This window comes from Schistocerca gregaria, chromosome 7 (genome assembly GCF_023897955.1).
Source record: "Schistocerca gregaria isolate iqSchGreg1 chromosome 7, iqSchGreg1.2, whole genome shotgun sequence".
In the NCBI taxonomy this organism is placed as follows: Eukaryota; Metazoa; Arthropoda; class Insecta; order Orthoptera; family Acrididae; genus Schistocerca; species Schistocerca gregaria.
In genome coordinates this window covers 319,212,013-319,231,773 of record NC_064926.1, presented here as the reverse complement: position 1 = coordinate 319,231,773, position 19,761 = coordinate 319,212,013, and the positions used below count along the sequence as shown (strand labels likewise).

The 19,761-nt window shown below is 38.8% G+C and overlaps 1 protein-coding gene across 3 annotated transcripts in view; it reads left to right on the top strand.

The window, feature by feature from the left end:
• Positions 1-7,967: 7,967 nt before the first annotated feature.
• The window catches only part of LOC126281849 (sterol regulatory element-binding protein 1), a 100,380-nt gene continuing 88,586 nt past the window's right edge, over positions 7,968-19,761 (top strand). The window contains exons 1-6 of one of the 3 annotated variants that reach the window (XM_049981104.1): positions 7,968-8,528; positions 9,086-9,306; positions 9,553-9,840; positions 17,819-17,981; positions 18,115-18,305; positions 18,469-18,741. In XM_049981104.1, the coding sequence (XP_049837061.1) occupies positions 8,408-8,528; positions 9,086-9,306; positions 9,553-9,840; positions 17,819-17,981; positions 18,115-18,305; positions 18,469-18,741 (1,257 nt within the window). In that variant the 5' untranslated portion in view covers positions 7,968-8,407. Of the gene's footprint in view, positions 8,529-8,659; positions 8,969-9,085; positions 9,307-9,552; positions 9,841-17,818; positions 17,982-18,114; positions 18,306-18,468; positions 18,742-19,761 lie in introns of those variants that run through there. The other 2 variants (XM_049981106.1, XM_049981105.1) reach the window with 2 other exon arrangements.

Sequence of the window (19,761 nt, the reverse complement as noted above, 5' to 3'; positions counted from 1 at the left end):
CTGCAACTGTAGCATTACTATCTCATTTCCTATAAATAAACCCTGTCCCTGCCTATTCCCCTGTCATAAATTTGAAAGGCATCTCTATTTCATAAATAATCTACAAACTAGAAGTTATTATGTTCTTTCACTGAACAACACAGAAAACTAATTCGTTTCAAGGTTAGGAAAAAACTGAAACAACTCACTAGCGGTTGCCAACAATGACATAAACGTTTTACATTCTTAATGGAAAGTAAACAACTTTACTTGTATAATAATCTTTGCTTCTCTGGAGGTCTGGAAAACTACTGCAGATACAAGTCTGGGACATGTCTTAGTAGATTCACCATACCAATAACAACAAAATAAATGGAAATTGTGTTTTACTTTAAGCTCGTACAATTTTGTGATGACTTCATACTAGCTAAGTTACTAAATTTAATGCAAATTTAGTTATTAACTGTAACTCCATAACTAAAAATTTGCTGATCTATGTTTATATGAACTTTTTTCTTTTGTTTTACTTGTTCTATATCTTTGTCACTCACTCTGAATTTGTGTGCCTCTGTAAGTTACGAGATAATAGGCGACGGAAATATTTATTGCAGTAGGTCACCATAATAAATGTTACACTGTCTGTGGAGCTATGAACATAAAGAGTGGGGCACGAAATGCGTTACCATTTTGTTTTTTAATATAAACTTTATTAACAATGCAATCTGAAAGGAACATATACCACAATGAAAAGCCATCCATGGAGATTTGTTCTAACTCAACACATGCGCAATATGTCCAACATTTCGTTCCCAAACTTCCTTCCAACGAACACTGAAGTTAGCCTATACCCTATGGCATATGTCTTCCGTAATTTCACTGCAAGCTTGAAGAATAAGTCTTCTGAGTTCCATTAAATCACGTGGACGTTTCGGGAAATTTTTTTCCTTTAGGTACTCCCAAAGAATAAAGTCACATGGATTGAGTTCTGGACAATTGGGGGGTCAATTTTGTCCATCACGGAAGCGACCTGGAAACCTGAGTGAAATGATCCGCATGTCGAAATGCTCGTGTAAAAACTCCAATAGAGTGTTTGCAGTATGTGGCCTTGCTCCATCTTGCACGCACCATTGCGTGTTGAAGGGCAAGGCAGTAGCAAGATGTTGTGGAATGAAGCTCTTACGAAGCATGCTATAACAACACTCGCTGTTTACAGTTTCGTAGAAGAAAAAGAGTCCAATAAATCCGAGACTGGAAATTGCTGCCCACGCTGTAATCCCCGGAGCATAATGTTGTCGTTCATGAAGCACTTGTGGGTTTTCAGTGGCCCAAAAGCGTACATTTTGTGTGTTAACCACGCCGTCTAAGTGAAAATGCGCCTCGTTTGAAAACCAAACGTTGTTGAGACGTTCTTCCCTATCCTCCGCCCACTGAGCAAACAGTAGACTCTGCTGTGATAATGTAGATTTTCGCGGCGCATCAAATACTGATGATTTTCACGGGTTTGCAGCCGGGTGTCATCGTCCTGGCCGCTATCTTCAGTTGAGACTGAGTGCACAATCACGCCGAAACTGGAGAGACCTCAGATTCGGCGGCTCCTTTATACCGCGGGTACTGACAGTTGCGCGTGCGCGAGCAACGGTAGAGCTGCCCTCTGTGAGGCGATGAATTGCAGAAGCGCCAGCAGTGAAAAGCGAGGAATCGCAAAATTAAAATGCAGCCGGTCGGAAACCAGACCGTTGTTGTTATATCTGTGATAAAATAGGATTCCACGTCCTACTTAAAGGAAAACCTTTATCTCTATTAATAATATCATCAGACAGACGTATTTCAATTGATTATTTCAATATGCATTCCCAGTAACGGGAAGCCGAGGCAATACTTTGCGTCTCACGAGTATTTTGGTGATCAGAATACCCATTCTGCCTTCATCCATTCTGCTCTTCAATTTGGACCCCCACGAGAACCAACAGTGGACACTTCCAAGTCAGTTGCTTTTTTACCCTTCGTGGGAAGTATTTCTACGAAAATTTCAAGAATCCTCAGGAAATATGATATTAAAAGTGTCCTTATGCCTTTGGCCAAAACTAGATCGCTTCTTGGATCGGTTAAAGAAGATTTGGGACTGAGGAAGCCTGGGGTATACAAGATTCCCTGTCACTGCGGAAAGGCCTACATTGGACAGACTGTTCGTACAGTTCAAGATCGATGTGTGGAACATCAACGGCATACACGTCTGCTCCAGCCGGAAAACTCAGCCATTGCTGAGGACTGTCTTAATGAAGGGCAAAATATATCGTATAATGAGACGCAAATTATTGCCTCGTGGTCCCGTTACTGGGATTGCGTATTGAAAGAATCAATTGAAATGTGCGTGTCATATTGGGGCAGTGACAGGGCGAGAGACGTTTGTATGTGTGAACTGACAACCATAGCACTGCCCGTCAACTGACGAATGTTAACATGGCAATCCCATGGCCAATCGGAGTGCATGGTGCCAAGTTTCTGTAGTTCAAAAATGGTGCGTTCTCGACCATAAACTACATCAGTAATTTTGGTTCCTACTGGTATCAGCTATCCAGAGCCATATAAACTACACGATCTGTGAGACCAAACATTGTGTAAATTGTGGATTAAAGGCTGGAAATAGCTCCCAACTACAGCTGTTAAACTAAAAATTAGATATTCAAAATATCTATATCAATGAATACAGTAAGATTCTAAAATCTTGGAAGAGTGGTATATATATGCTCATGATATTTACATGCTAGCTTTTGGTTATTTTTCCATTATAAACAGCATTTTCACCTGCAAGTGTTTTTCCTTTTATAAATGTAATGTGGCCCATGGTTTTTCCCTGTGCAAAATCTGTTTTCAGATCCAACATTTAGGTTCCATCTTCTTTGTATTTAACTCTTGTCACAGTCTTAATACCATTACCTGCATTATAACATTTATACCCACTCTTATAATGTCAGTGGACGCCATACTGAAAGCTGGGCAACTACATAGAATTTGTGACATCCTGCCACTAGAGAAAGCCACAAGGTGTGGTGCCACATTAGTTGTGTGTGTGAACCTGACTTCAATTTCCAAACTGGAAACAGCTGGTTTTTATTGCCTACCTAAATTAGTGCTGCTTCTTTGAAAATTTGCCTACTTATGTGTGAAAAATGTTTCCTCTGAAACTTATATTTCTTTGCGATGATTGTACTTGTTTATGAAAATAACTAGCTGACCTGACGAACTCTGTTCCGCCTTAAAGCCAATAAGTAATCAGATTTGGATGTTAAGTTCAATTTTTATTAGGAAATACAAATTAAAAAATTAAGTATTTTAATGATTCTTTATTCTTTATGTTTTTTGGTGTATAGCTTCCTCTCTTCAATTAAGTACCTTGTGATACACGACATTTTTTGTTTTATTATCAGGCTCAAGAACAAACAACGCATCTCGTCTTCTAACCCATGAACATGCCAAATATAATGTCAGCCCCAAATGAGGTCATTTGGAAACAACTATTGAATTTTTGGGTGTTTGTAAGAAAATGACGTGATTTGGGTGTTTCGCCACAAAGCAATGAATGCAATGGCTTAGGTGGCGGAGTCAATAATAGTAATTTCACTTTCGCACTAAGGCAGTGCAATCCGTGCATTTCTCTGGAAAACTTCAATGCGCCACAGTACTCGCAAACAACGTCCATCAGCTCAATGAAAATGCAAGGACGCAAGCAGTAATCAGTGCTGCAATCGTATCTAAAAACTGCTCGATTCAAATCATCAAGTGATAAATCTCTTCTTCTGTGTCGAAAATTATCTGTTGTTCGCTCGACGATTTCTCATTGCCAACCGAGCTGTTTCAAGGGCTGCCTCACTTTGTTCTTGTGATTGAGAATCACAAAGTCGAGCCATACTAATGCGGCGCTCTTCACGCGAAATTTGTTGTTCTTCTTCAGTCCTTTCATTCTTAATGTTTTGTACTCTTCTTGCATTATGGCTTTGTCGAGAAATATTCGTCGCGGCATTGTTAACGATAATTCAAAGAAAATACAAATTATTTCTTTAAATTTTTAGTTAATGATATATACTAATACTTAACCATAGACGTTTAGCTGTCATTTGCTTTTTGTTATTCCATATCAGATGCGTTTTTGTTATGCGACGTTTCATAGTGACGTTTAGCTGACATTTGCGTTTTGTTATTCTATGCCAAATGCGTTTTTGTTATACAACGTTTTATAGCAGTCCGTCTCCTGGTTCTAAGGTACCTCTCCACCAGTTTTCAGCCAAATCGGTCCAGCCGTTCTTGAGTTATAAATACTGTAACTAACACGACTTTCTTTGATATATATAGATGTGTACTATCTTTTTCGTATTGCTGTTTTATACAGTGAAGCTTCTATAATAGTTTCTCCCATGAATGTTTGGTGTACTTTACAATGCAGTGGTAAAAACAAACCCTATATCATGAATACTATCAAATGGGCGTCAAATAAATTATATTGATTGCAGTTATTTTACGCAGAGTGTAAAATTTTGGTATTTTTCGCTGTGATGTTTTATATGCTATTCATACTCGGCATCTCTGTTGTACCTCGATGCATTTGTTGTATCAAACGTTTTTACTTTTTTATTTAGATTTTTGATTAAAAAAATTATTCTGTTACCAAAGGCAAGCTTTACTCACGTATACTGGACTTCCTAAAATTGCTTAAACTGGACCCCTTACTTTTAACGTCTTCCTGTGTTAGTACATACTCTCATTCTCTTGCTGATTCAAAGAGGGTGATAGGAAGGGCTGATAAAAAAACATGGAGTCTATCTAAAATGACTAAACCCACTGAAATAGTTCAGAAACAGGTGAGTTGGAAGAAGGCCAGTGAGCAGTTTATGTTACAAAAATAATTCTTATGAGGGTTTACACCGAGAAGTACAGTATACTTGATGAAGCAGCAAAAACAAAAAGAGCCAGAGCTACACTTTTCGGTAAAGATCTTGAAGAAGAGCTGCTTTAGTACTATCTTGCTATGGAAGCTTGTTTCTTCATGCTCACTCGCAATAACTTATGAAGAATAGCTACAGAACTGGCAGAGAGAAACAACACTGAACACCTTTTGACGAAAATTGCTGGGAAAATGACTTCTTAAAAGACACAAATCCAAACAGTCAGAAATTAATCCTACAGTAATATCATACAGCAGGGCTGTTTGTTTCAGGAAAGAAAACACATAGAAATTGTAAAACTTTATGAAAGATGTCATACTATACCTACACTGCATCTAAAATGTTTTCTCCGATTTAATACCTTCTTCTAATTTTGTTTAGTGCTAATTTGATTATTTGTTTTTGGGATTCGACTTTGGGAGCTTTTTTTTGAACTAGCTAAGTGAAAAGTTTTTAAAAATGTTTTTCGTAATAGCTTTTCGTTTATTCACTATTTATAAAATGTAAATGCCCCATATTATTATAAAATAAATATTACACAATTTTAAAAGAGGTTTTTACTCTTTTCTAATTGTTAAATAAAAAAGAAATGGGGGTCTGCTTTTAGGCACTTTCCTGTCTACATGTCATTGCTGCTCATTCACTCACAGCAATTTAAGCAGCAGTCTTAGGTTCCTGCCTAACTGCAACAATGGAAATTGTGACATAGTGGAAATAGACCGACAAATGTTAATATATTAAAAACACGAAAATTGAAAAAAAATTAAAAATAAAATTCATATACAACAAGCGACGAACCTATGAACCAGAACACAGGAATATGACACCTTTAACCATGCAGCTACTTCAAACATTGAGCGTTATAAACAAAGCAGTTGTTGATATTGGAATTTCCTGATGACATTTTACTCGAAGCGTCGTTAACTGATATTTAGTTATAAGAAATCCTACCAGGGGTGGTATCCTTGTGATAAATTTTCAATGAGCCAAAAAATAACTTTAACAAGAAAAAGAATACAAACCTGAAAGAGGGTGAAACATCGCGCTTTCTGATTGGCCTTCCAGTTTTAATTTTTCATTGGTCACTTGTTACAGCAGGGACGACGTGATGGGTAGAGTATAAAACGCTATGTGGTTTCTGTGCTCGCAATGTATTTTAGGTTGAGGAAATAAGTGCACATCTGTCACGAAGCCTGATATCGAATTTGTTTACAGTGGCGATAAATATTCTGAGGCAAGGAAATTTGCTTTGTGCGACTATTCCAATACGGCATTAGGAGGTGACTAAAATAACTTCTTGGATCTTCCACTGCAATTTGTTTCAACAAGGTCGGTGAGCAACCGAGCTTACTTCTTTTCCTGATCCGTTCACGAACCCAAACACGTTTCTTAATATGTTTATCTTTTTTCTTATGCAACAATTTCACGCAAAGAAGAATTATCTCCACTACAACTCGTACAGCTGCCAAAACTTTCATTTTAGACTTGCATATGCGGCACTCACAAACGACGAAACTAAAGTGTGCACTAGTGGCAGCGTGTCTACAGCCATATACCAAACCATTTGCGTACAACTCGTTTCACGCAACTAATGGCGCAAGCCAGTGTCGTCGTGTAAACTAGGCTTTTAGTACTGTCTCGTGTCATGTTAATAACAAAATAAAATAATAAAATGTCAGAGCAATGTAACTACATCGATAGTAAATCATTCCAAAAGTTTACTTGCAGATTGCAGACACATTTTGATATATTATTACAGACACAGCTTTTACAAAGTTCGAGGTTGGTCTTTATTTCTTCTGCTAATTACACTGGCGGAAGTAACTCCGAAAGATGACCGGGCGCTGATGACCGGGCAGTTGAGCGCCCCAAAAACCAAACACCATCATCATTATCATCATCCGAGAGATGACTTCATTTAGTTTTTAATATGCTGCTGCACTCCTTATATGCAATAAAGAATCGCTTCGCAGTGTGTTTATACGTGCCAGCCGCTTGCATAATAATTCCGAAAGCCGATATATAGCGCACGCAAGCGTACTTGTACATTACTGGTCTTCCAGCAATGTGTTAAAGATTTTTACATCAAAATATAAAACTCTTTTCTGAATTCTAGTTGTATGGTTATAGTTTATTTGGAAAGTTTTAATTCTATTACTGTGGAAGTGAATTGCACAGTTCGCCTACAAATCACTGTAGTTAAGAACCACATAGTATGTTAGGAAATAAAAAAAGGTTAAATTATCTGACACTTATGGCATTGTTTCAAGGTGTTCCACTATCAGCTTAACACAATGTTCTGACCGCACTGTTCTTTAGAAAGAAATGGAACCTACTTGCTTTTGCTACAGTCACATAAGGTTATGGAATAGGTCAGTACTTGGGTGAAAGTCTACTAGGAATCCCCCAGCGTCATATCGAATAGATTTCGTTAATTTTCTTGTCTCTTTACGGTAAATTCGCCACAACGAATTAATTGGTTCTATCGCCGTTTCCCTGTCCGCCGTACTGTCAGCCGCGCGTAAATCCTCTATTAAAGAATTACAGGCAGCTGTCTTTGTATCTCTGTCGCTGTATTCCCTGCTCTTAATTTTGCACGGACGTGTATGACTCCCGTACAAATCAGTAAATTCTCCAATTAACTCTCTAGAGCACTGGCGTATATGTTACTTTAAAATTCACTGTACCCACACACGTGCGTGAAACATGAGACTGAACAAACAGTTGACTCAAACACGTTTCACGCACCAGCTTTGCTGTGATCTTCTGACCATACTCTCCGACATGTTTGCACAGATGTGATTTACATCCACAGATTAGCTGTTCCACTTTACCACATTGTATTCACCTTTTTCGACCATCTCCTGACAAAACATCAAGGTAGTCAGTATTATATTTAAACGTATTATGCTTTTATGTTATACTTTCTGACATGTTCCACACCTTCGAGAATCATCTCATTTTTTGGGTCTATGGAATGAAAATTGAATCTAATCTAAACTGATCTAATTTGATCAGCTGCGCAAACCGCTTGTTCACACCACAGGTACATAGTCTGTGGTTCACATGCAATTATTGCCTACGCCATTTGATGTGCGCAGCTTTTAGTGCTGATAAATCGGTGCGTTTGGAAGGACCTTAGTAATAACATTCCGGGGTAGTACGGATTTACCCTAATGCGGACTGCGTCAATTCAAGCACGCCAGACTTCGCGCAGCCGAGTAGAGACGGTAACACAGACATTTTTTTTCAGTGATTCATGAACACGCAAGCACTTGTGTCTACGAACTCTTTCTGTTTAGACAAGTTGGCGCAAATATTTGAATGTGGAAATTGCTGTTCTGTGCTACACACAAACTGTTCGACTGCTGTGCCACAACAATACCCTCAATTCCAACTACTACGCACATCGCCTGTGACGTAAAATCGTCTGATTCGTAGCGCCCACGCCATTGGCTGACGAAAGGTGTTTTGATTAATTCGTAAACATGGCGGACCCGGGAGGATGGAATGTTTCGCAGCAGCAGGAGTTGCCAGAGTATGACAACGAAAACAGCTTCGCGATGATGAGTGACACGTTTAATATCAGCGACATTAACAACCTAGATGGTAATCAACAGTGTACACTCATGTCATTTGCAGTGAAAGTTGCTTGGTACTTATTTAAGTTCGTCTGCTGAAGGTGGAGTTGGTTTCTTTTTTTTCCCCCTTTGCAGTGACATACCAATCATAGCAGGCAGCACGTGCCAGTGTTCTGCAAGAATGTGTTGATATTTGGTTGTGTTTATTTATATATTAATTTTCTTTTATGTACGCGCTTGTGGTGCAATAATCACGGTTGTCGGTTGCACATGTTACAAATATTGGGACTGATGTATCACTATATAGCTTGTCGTGTTGGCAGAAAGAGAATTGTTTTTTAATCATACGTAGTGTCTTATTAATATTTAAGCATGATTAATCGTAAAAATATACAGTGTGCAATTACTAGAAGAGAAGCGACAGTTACTATTCGTAGCAGCATTACCTAGTAAAGTATGCCGTTTCAGGTATTACTAGTAGTATTCTTTAAGTATTATATAGATTGTCGCAGAACTCATGAAATTTAGCAACACTAATTTATGATATAATTTCTCTTGATATTAGGAGTTAATTATATTTTGCAGATCTGATATCAAACTGCGAGAATGAGTTGTTCTCCAAGAACAGTAACATATTTGCCGATGACGCCCTGCTGTCGCAACTGACCGAAGAAGATGAATCATTTGACTTTATGAATGTATCGAGCTCCGTGCCATTTCCAAATACCGTCGTTCAGCAACAGGCAGTGGATCATCAGAAAACAGCTCCACAACTTCAGAACTCTGGACTGGCATTTCAGCAACAAGTAAACTAATCACAGATCTGTTTTTGTTTCTTTGTTTGCAGTTAGAATGCAACATATTGCTTGTATTTTGTCAATTGTTAATTTGTTCGTTATTCGTGTAATATAGATAGTTACTAGGTAGAACAAAGTCGTTCCTTTGTTGTGTGAGTGTAATGATGAATGGGCAGTTCTTGTGTTATTCGTAAGCAGAAAACTAAATACTGTGATGTAAGTATGCTAGTGACCAGTCCTTGATTTGCTGTTTAGATTTCGCAGACAACTAGGAGCCAAACTGCAATACCAACATGCGTCTCTCAGACGTCTCTTCAGCAGACACCAAAGTTGTTGCATCCAGCTACCCAGCAAGCAACTCCTTCTGGACCTCGCATTCAATATGTTCAGCCACGTAAGCAACAGCCTATAGTGAAGCAAGTGGCACCAGCTCCCACTACACAAAAAACTACTGTTCCTGTGCTGCAGAAGGTTCCAGGACAGTTAAATCAACTTCTCACTCTTCAAGGAATGGGACAAGTTTCGTCTGATAAAGTGCAGCAGGTAAGTAGGACATAACAAACCAGTCACCATTCAGTAGCATTTGCTGTTCACGTGTTTTACGTTGGCACTTCTTTGATTGGTGGAAGTTGACCAACCTCTTGCCATGTAACCGTAATGGGATCAAGATGAATGTTCAGTAGGCCTACAAGTCATTGGCTTTGGCCAATGACATAATGTAAATGGCTGCTTTCAGATCACCTTTTGGTGCATGTATAAAGTTTTGTTGTTTATTGTGAAACTAACAAATGTGGATCAATAGGAAAACTGGTTTTGGTGATACTGATTTGTAGCTCAGTCCAACGTATAGGTTAGGTTGGAAGGTAACAAATTTGTTGTGAGCTGTGAAGTCATCAAACTTGACTATAAAAACCTGCTTGTTGTGACAGATTGAGCTGTAGTTTTGCTCGAGGTCTAGGTTAGTTTGGACAGTGGCAGTTTGATTGAGAGTTGGTGAAGCCAGTGAATATGACACTAAAAAAACCTGGCCGTGGTGACAGTACTGACCTGTAGCTTGGCCCATTTGAAAAAATCACCAACAAAATCATGTTATAGTCACTGTATTGTTTATGCCATATTTCTTACGTCACCGATCAAAGTTGATGCTAGTGATTGTTAATACAAAAAATAAGCAAAGAGGTTCTATTTGGTACTTTTAGTGACGTGTCATTACCTTTGTTTTACATTAGTGTTGGATTAATACAATACACATCCATTTCTGTTACTAGCTATAAGCTGACTGTTCTGGGAGGCAGACGAGGGGTTGTCTCAGCAGCTGATCGCGAGCTTCTGCTCCCAGCATACTCTGCTCAAGTGCCAAGTAAAAGTGTGCAATCAGTAATTTAATTTGAAGACCAACATTCATATTAGGCTTATGTTCCATAAGCCGTAAAGATTATCAGTCATAGGTGGTCATGTGTTGAACAAACTAAATTACAAAGTGTCTGTGACCTGATGTGTTCTCATTTCTTTGCATTTTAACTCCGAGCTCGCTCTCCGCTTCGGCCACTCAGCTTGTAGGTTGTATAAAATGTAAACTATACATTATGTCCAACAATGTCTTCAAGATTCCATTTTATGGTCATTGTTCATGCTAGTTATCTATTTGTGCTGTCATATTTCTTACAGCTTTTTCAGCTATATTACTCATTTTAGTGTGTATATCATTAAAGGAGTATTTGAATTCCATATTATGTCAGCGTGAGTTGAAACACAGGCTTGTGATACTGACATTTTTGAATGCTATGTGCATGTACTGAACTGGAACTTATGACTTGTTTTTGCGTGGGGGGGGGGGGGGGGGTGCAGTCAGCTCTAAAAGACTTAAGACATTGACAGGCTGGAGATTCAAGCCCCGAGAAATGACCTATTTAGGCCTATGATTTCACTGACGCTAAACATTACCAAAACATATACTGTCAAATTGACAGGCCTTCTGTTGAATAGAGAGTTTTGGGTGATAGTTCTTGTTACTAACAGCGTGAAGAATTCTATAAACTTAAAAATTTAAAATCGTAGTGAGAAAATAAGGAGTTTCGTTGGGTACATAAATGTAAATATGTAAAATCCAGGATGGAATGTGACAATATTAGAGAAGAAAAGTTGCTGCTCACCATATAGCGGAGATGCCCAACAAAAAGGAGGACAATTATAGCTTTGGACCATTAAGGCCTTTGTCAGCAATACACACACACACACACACACACACACACACACACACACACAAATGCAACTTGCACACATATCTGCAGGCTCAGATAACTGAAACTACTGTGCAACCAGCAGCACCAGTGCATGATTGGAATGGTGACTGGGTGGGGGTAAAGAGGTGGCTGGGGCAGGGATGGGGAAGGATAGTATGGTGGGGATGGTGGACAGTTTAGACAGAGGACAGGAGAGAAGGTGGGGTTAAGTAACAGAAAGGAGAGAAATAAAAAGAAATTAAAAGACTGGGTGTGGTGGTGAAATGACGGCTAAATAGTGCTGGAATGGGAACAGGGAAGGGGCTGGATGTGTGAGGACAGTGACCAAGGACAGTTGAGGCCAGGAGGGTTACAGGAATATAGGATGTATTGCAGGGAAAGATCCCACTTGCGCAATTCAGAAAATCTGGTGTTGGTGGGAAGGATCCATATGGCACTGGGTGTGAAGCAGTCATTGAGATGAGGGATGTCATGTTTGGTAGCAAAGAGTGGTCCATTTGTTTTGTGACCACAGTTTGTGGGGGTGGCCATTCATGCAGACAGACAGCTTGTTGGTTGTCATGTCTACATAGCATGCAGCACAGTGGTTGCAGCTTAGCTTGTAAATCACATGACTGGTTTCACATGTAGCCATGCCTTTGATGGGATAGGTGATGTTAGTGACTGGACTGGAGTAGGTGGTGGTAGAAGGGTGTATGGGACAGATCTTGCATTTAGGTCTATTACAGGGCTATGAGCCATGAGGTAAGGGATTGGGGGCAGTGATCGTGTACGGATGGATGAGTATATTGTGTATCTTTGGTGGACAGTGGAATACCACTGAAGGAGTGGTTGTTGTTGTTGTTGTTGTTGTTGTTGTTGTTGTTGTTGTTGTTGTTGTCTTCAGTCCTGAGACTGGTTTGATGCAGCTCTTCATGCTACTCTATCTAATTCAAGCTTCGTCATCTCCTAGAACCCACTGCAACCCACATCCTTCTGAATCTGCTTCGTGTAGTCATCTCTTGGTCTCCCTCTACGATTTTTACGCTCCACGCTGCCCTCCAGTACTAAATTGGTGATCCCTTGATGCCTCAGAACATGTCCTACCAACCGATCCCTTCTTCTGGTCAAGTTGTGCCACAAACTCCTCTTCTCACCAATTCTATCCAATACCTCCTCATTATTTATGTGATCTACCCATCTAATCTTCAGCATTCTTCTGTAGCACCACATTTCAAAAGCTTATATTCTGTTCTTGTCCAAACTATTTATCGTCCATGTTTCACTTCCATACATGGCTACACTCCATACAAATGCTTTCAGAAATGACTTCCTGACACTTAAATCTATACTCCATGTTAACAAATTTCTCTTCTTCAGAAATGCTTTCCTTGCCATTGCCAGTCTACTTTGACCATCATCAGTTATTTTGCTCCCCAAGTAGCAAAACTCCTTTACTACTTTAAGCATCTCATTTCCTAATCTAATTCCCTCAGCATCATCCGACTTAATTCGACTACATTCCATTACCCTTGTTTTGCTTTTGTTGATGTTCATCTTATACCCTCCTTTCAAGACACTGTCCATTCCATTTAACTGCTCTTCCAAGTCCTTTGCTGTCTCTGACAGAATCACAATGACATCGGCGAACCTCAATGTTTTAATTTCTTCTCCACGGATTTTAAAACATTTCAGGTCACGACGAGAAGTAATCAAAACCCTGGCAGCGAATGTAATTAAAGTTGCTCCAGTCCTGTACGGTAGGGAATTACGTGGGGAATGCTCCTCTGTGGCCAGACTGCTGGACTTTGGGTGGTGGTGGCATACTGGAAAGATAAGACATAGGAGATTCAGTTTTGTACAACGTTGGGTGGAAAATTATGGTCAGTGAAGGCTTCATTGAGACCTTCGGTATATTTTCAGAGGGACTGCTCATCACTGCAGATGTGATGACCACGGGTGGCTGGGCTGTACGGAAGGGACTTGTTGGTATGGAATGGGTGGCAAGTGTCGAAGTGGAGGTATTGCTGGTGGTTAGGTTTGATATGAACGGAGGTACTGATGTATCCAACATCTAGGAAGGTGGCTTGTTGGGTTGAGTAGGACCAGGTGAAGCAAATGGGGGAGAAGTTTTTGATGTCCTGGAGGAATGTGGATAGGGTGTCTTCACCTTCAATAGCAAACATGTCACCACTGAATGTGAACCAGGTGAGGGGTTTAGGATTCTGTGTTTTTAGGAAAGCTTCCTCTATTCATGGGTGAATAGGTTGGCATAGGATGGTGCCATGCAGGTGTCCATAGCCATACCCCAGATTTGTTTGTAGGTAATGCCTTCAAAGGAGAAGTAATTGTGGGTGATCATATAGTCGGTCATGACGACTAGGAAGGAGGATGTTGGTTTGGAATCATAGGGCGTCTGGAAAAGTAGTGTTCAATAGCAGTAAGGCCATGGGCATTAGGAATGTTAGTGTTCAGGTAGGTGTCATCAATAGCGACGAACAGGGCACTGTGTGGTAGAGGGACAGGAACTGTGGAGAGTCGGTGTAGGAAATGCTTGGTATGTTTTATATAGGAGGATAGGTTCCGGGTAATAGGTTGAAGGTGTTGGTCTACATGAGCAGAGATTCTCTCAGTGGGGACACAGTAACCGGCCATAATGGGTCGTCTTGGTGGTTGGATTTATGGTCTTTAGGAAGCGTGTAAGAGGTGGGAGTGTGGAGAGTGATAGGGGTGAGTAGAGATACGGACTCTGGATAGAGGTTCTGGGATGGGTCTAAGGATTTTAGTAGTGACTGGAGATCCTGCTGGATTGTTGGAATGGGATCACTGTGGCATGGTTTGTAGGTGGAAGTATCTGACAGCTGATGGAGTCCTTCCGCCACGTTATCCTTGGGGTTCAAAACAACTGTGGTGGAGCCTTTGTCTGCAGGTACGATTATAAGGTCAGGATCAGTTCTTAGATGGTGGACTGAAGTTCTTTCTGTAGATGTAATGTTAGTGTGTATGCTGAGGGATTTGATGAATGGTGGTGAGGCAAGGTTCAAGGTTGGATAGAGGAGTGAGCCGAGTTGGGCAAAGTTCAGTATTGGTCTTTGTTTGAGTCTCATTGGACGAGTTGGTGGCGAAAAAGTTTTTCCACTGTACGGACCGGGAGAAGGAGAGAAGGTCTTTAAAAAGTCCTATATGATTGAATTTGGGGGTGGGGCAAAAGGTGCGGCCTGTGGTAAGGACTGATATTTCTGTGGGACTAAGGCTTCTGGAGGAAAGGTTCATGACTGTGTTGCAGGTCTGTTTTTGTTGTGCCTATCGCGACTCAGCATCTCCGCTATTTGGTGAAAACCAGCCTAATGGTTTTGCTGTCTGCGCAAGACTTGTTTAGGTCTGTTAAACAAATTGATCCAAGCCATCACTCACAAGAAATAAACAACATATTGTAAACAAAAGGTGTGAATGAATGACACCTACAACTGAAATACACGAATTGAAATGTTGCAGATGCCATCTACATAGTGCAATTTACACTTGGAAGATTATATCAATAGCTCCTGTTGTTCACTAGACTTGATTACAAGTGAGTTACAAACTAAAAACACAAGAAGACAAAGTGATGAAAAGTTAAAACTTCATTACCATAAATCATACTTCATGTATGTAAAGGAAAACCTGTGCTATGTACAGAAATAACTCGTTGAAAGAGTGAATAAAAATGTTTCAATTCCTTAGAAGATAACGAACAGGTAAAGACTGTTAACCCTTAACTCACGGTGTGTGGTCTCTCAGACCGTGCCAGAATTTTCTAAGTCGCTCTCATAGCTCAGCTATGGCAGAATGTTTTTATATACCACCTACCCTCCTTATTCACCAACCCTACAAATTATTATTGTTAGTTGCGTTATCACCTTATTTGATTGTTACTGATGTGTTTTTGACATGTGATGTGGTCTCCTAGACCACACCTCATGAAGTAGGCACCTGTTTTCATCAGTTCAGTACAAAATGTGTTTGCAAGAATGTGACAATTTGACGCATTCTAAGTTTGATGAAATTTTTAGTCAGTGGATGGAGAATGGTGTCAATGACATAGAACAAGAAGTAGATAAAGAAAATAATGATTTTTCAGTAGCCAGCAATCAGAATTCTGCTAGTGAACAAGAGGACCATTCAGAGGAAGAACCTGAGTATAGTGGTGATGAGAACCTTTCTGTTTCTCCAACAAAATACTTAGTGTTAGTTAAAATTAAATGTGTCCTGAGTGGAGGTAAAGAAAGATGTAGAACTGAGTAGTGAATATTAATTTTGCAGCCTTTCTTTTACTGGCTATTGAGCTCAATTTTTATATGCAAGTTTAAACCCCATAAATTAGTTTTATGCGATAATTTGCTTTTTACAGAGATAACAATTTTTCAGAATGTAAAATTCAGTTCTCTAACTGTTCATTTATGTGTACTATTGAAAAAGCTTCACGGAAGTATGTGATTTTTGTGTGATACAAAAATAAAATGCTGTTGACTTTATTTAGTGCAATAAAATCAACAAGGAGTACCAGTATTAAAACAACACTTATAAAGTTGTAACCATTAATGTTATATAACATGAATTAAATTTTCAAATGATGTACAGCTTAAAACTGGGTTTAAAGATAGGGGTCTTGGAGACCACACCTCATAGTATATACAGAAAATTCACCTTCTGAGTTAAGAGTTAGAGAAATGAAACTGAGTTTCCAGATGACTTTGGCATAAATGATGATACATTCAAATCATTGGCCACCAGTTACAATGATGAAATTTTGACCATGTCAGCAACCACTGAGCATACTGACCAATCACAAATGCATTTTTAGTTATATATTTCAGCCTCAAGATCACATATACGATATCATTTTGTTGGGTTTGAGTTATTGCCAAGTTGTCACCAGAGAATCATCTGATGATTTGATAACAAGTTGAAACCGATAAAGATACCATGTATGCAATCAGAGGCTGAAATATATAACAAAAACATAATTTTTATGAGTCTGTCTCTGTGTTTCCCTAAGGCATTGCGACTTGTCTAAGATGGATTAGATTTACTCCATAAAATAGTGTTTACAAAATTTACAGACTATACTTCCAAAGTGCAACTCTACTAATAATTTTTATAATTTTCTTTAATTACAAAGTGATGTTTTTCAAGCTGTGATTATGTTACTTACACTAGTCTTAGAATTTTGTACTAATTTGTTAGGATCACACTTGTACTATTCATGTGTTAGAGATGAGAGTGCATATCTAGAAACTTTGATGTGCTTTTTTTTTACAAAGTACGCCTAAAGCGGTCTGTAGTCAGTATGATTATTCAATATTACTAATGTTCTAGCTACACTTCTCATTATAAATGTACAGTAATATTGGGCGGTATTTACTCTGGTGATTTATTTGGTTATGATATGTAACAAGTCACTTTCTTTAATTATGATATAATTGTCATTAACTAGATTACAAGCTGCTGCAAGCTTATTGTCAAATGGAAATGTAACAGTGCTGGTTGTGCTCAAACATGTGCAGCTAGATGCTGTGGTCATGGTACAGGCAGATTAAATGGAAATTTAGTTACTAGCAAGAAGTAGTTTGTGGAATAAGCAGCTCATTACACATGCAATGTGTAATAACCTTTTCATTTTATGAGCTTTTTGTTACCTGTAACTGAATTTCTGTTATATCCACCAGCACGACTACAGCTTCCAGCTGCACAGGGGTTGTGTTATGTTCCTGTAACACCTTCATCTGATGGTGAGTCTGCAGTGGCATGAAAACTAGTTTCTGGTACAGGAAATAAATTGTATTTAAAATATGTGATTTGTTGTGCATTATACTCATATAAATCACCAATTTAAATTATAGTTGCTGTTTGCTGTTTACAATGGTTCAAAATGTTGGACAATCGAGACTCTGCTACTGTGTTAATTGCTTTACTTTGTTGTGAACAAAGGGGAAAAAGGTGGATGGGGAATTTGTATAAATAGCATCAGAGACTTTTAAATTTTGTTCCTAAAGATTTTTAAAACTTTTCTCCTAACTTTAGGATATCACCCTCTGCATTTAGTGAGCAACAGCTCATAAGAAGCATTCTTAACACCCCCCCCCCCCCCCCCCCTCCCCAATCTGCCCTAACTTCTCATACCATTCCAAAATTAATTTGGTTCCAGCAGTTGGCAACTAATTACGTCATATACTGTAACTTTTTTTCTGAGAACAAATTTATTTGTATAGAGGTTTATGGGTTATATTCACTTTTCATTCTTGGATCTCAATTTATAGGTACTTCTCCAAACACAACTCTTAAAATCAGAACCACAGATGACATCAACAGCAGTCATGTACACTACGTCACATGTAACGGGCTCAACAACCAGTCCCTCTCCTGCTGGAACTTCAATACACACACTAGTAAATACTGCCAATGGTACAATTCTTGCTACAGGTGAGCCCTTGGTTTGATGCACCACTTCTTAATTACACTCTCATATCATAACTTAATGTCAAGATTCGTTCATTGATTTGTGCTTTTACTTGGCCTGTCAAATGTATTTCACCACTAATAATAACAATTACAGGAATTCCAGTTGTGCTGGACGCTGACAAACTTGCTCTCAATGGAATAGCAGCTGTGACTCCAACTACTCGAGAACCGAAGGTGAAGGAAGTAAAGAGAAGTGCTCATAATGCTATTGAAAGACGCTATCGAACAAGCATAAATGATAAAATTATTGAATTGAAAAATATTGTAGTCGGAGTTGATGCAAAGGTTGGTACTTAACATTCCTGAACAAAACTATTTTTCTCTTGGATTAGCAATCTTACTCCTCACTACAGAATCCATGTCGTGTGGAATAGCTAATAACAATAATGCAGAATACATTTTTATATCATTGGTCACAGATTGTGGTATTTTATTTATTTTGTTGCAGTTAAATAAATCAGCAATTTTACGTAAGGCCATTGATTATATCAGATACCTCCAGAATGCAAATGCAAAGTTAAAGCAAGAAAATATGTCTCTAAAAATGAGTGCTCAGAAGCAGTCCTTACAAGAGCTGCTGAAGCCAGAAAGTGTGAAGTCTGAAATGTTTATTGATGGGGAGATTACACCACCACAGTCAGACATTTCTTCTCCATCGCTTTCACCACCTCATTCGGACAGTTCTGTACCACCATCACCTGAGAATTCATTTGAAATGGAGGTATGTTATTGCTTTGTTAAACTCTTTATGTCTTCAGACATATGTATAATAGATATCGCTTTGATATGTTTGAGTCACTTGCTGGTACTAATGAAGTAGCAGATACATTTTCATTTCAGATATTATTTACTGTCTCTCCTCTTCTCTGTTGCCGTAAGACATAATATTAAACTTTTTTCTGTGTCACTGCTGTAGTCGAGTCAGCGTAAGTTGATCCCTGACAGTTGCAATGGGCTGGGCAGCACAGCTTCATGGACCTACCGCAACAAAAGAAAATAACGCGATTTAATAAACGTCTTTGTGGCAACGCCTCATTGTTACCACAGCTCAGTAGATGAGATCTTCCTTCGTAATCTCGAATGCAGTGTCTTGTGGAAATGTAAAAGTTTCTTTTGATTATTTGATGTAATAAGTTATGTATTTGTCGTGTGTTCATTTTCTTATCTACTGGTTGAGAAATTAGGTCACAATGAAGTCAGAGTGCTGTTTCTCATATCACACCAGCCATCAGATATTATTTATTCACTTCATTGTTAAATCCTACTAGACAATTCTTTTCATATAGTAGACTTGATTTAAAAAACTAAACTGAACATTGGAATATTTTGTGTCGTAATGATGAGATAGTGGTGAACAGCAGACATCATTTATCGAACACATTATAAGATTTGAACTGTATCAGTAATAGATGCTGTATCTACTCTTAATTTGGGCAGAAACTGGATTATGTATCATTGGGTAAAAACTGGTTTATGTATCAGTTTCCAGTCAGTGCATGTGAATTGCAGGAGCTCATTGCAGCTGTATATATGTATGTTATATATAAATAGAAATGCAGTTCAAATTCTTGACTCAGTATCCTCAAAACTAACAAATTAAAAGGATTGAGAAGGTACCCAAGCAAATAGAATAATTATTTGCTATCATAAACTTTAAAGCTTAAATATCTGCCCTTTATTATCTTGTATGTTGTGTGTGTCCTTTTCTCATTGAGTCTATAAGCTGTCACAGATTTTATAA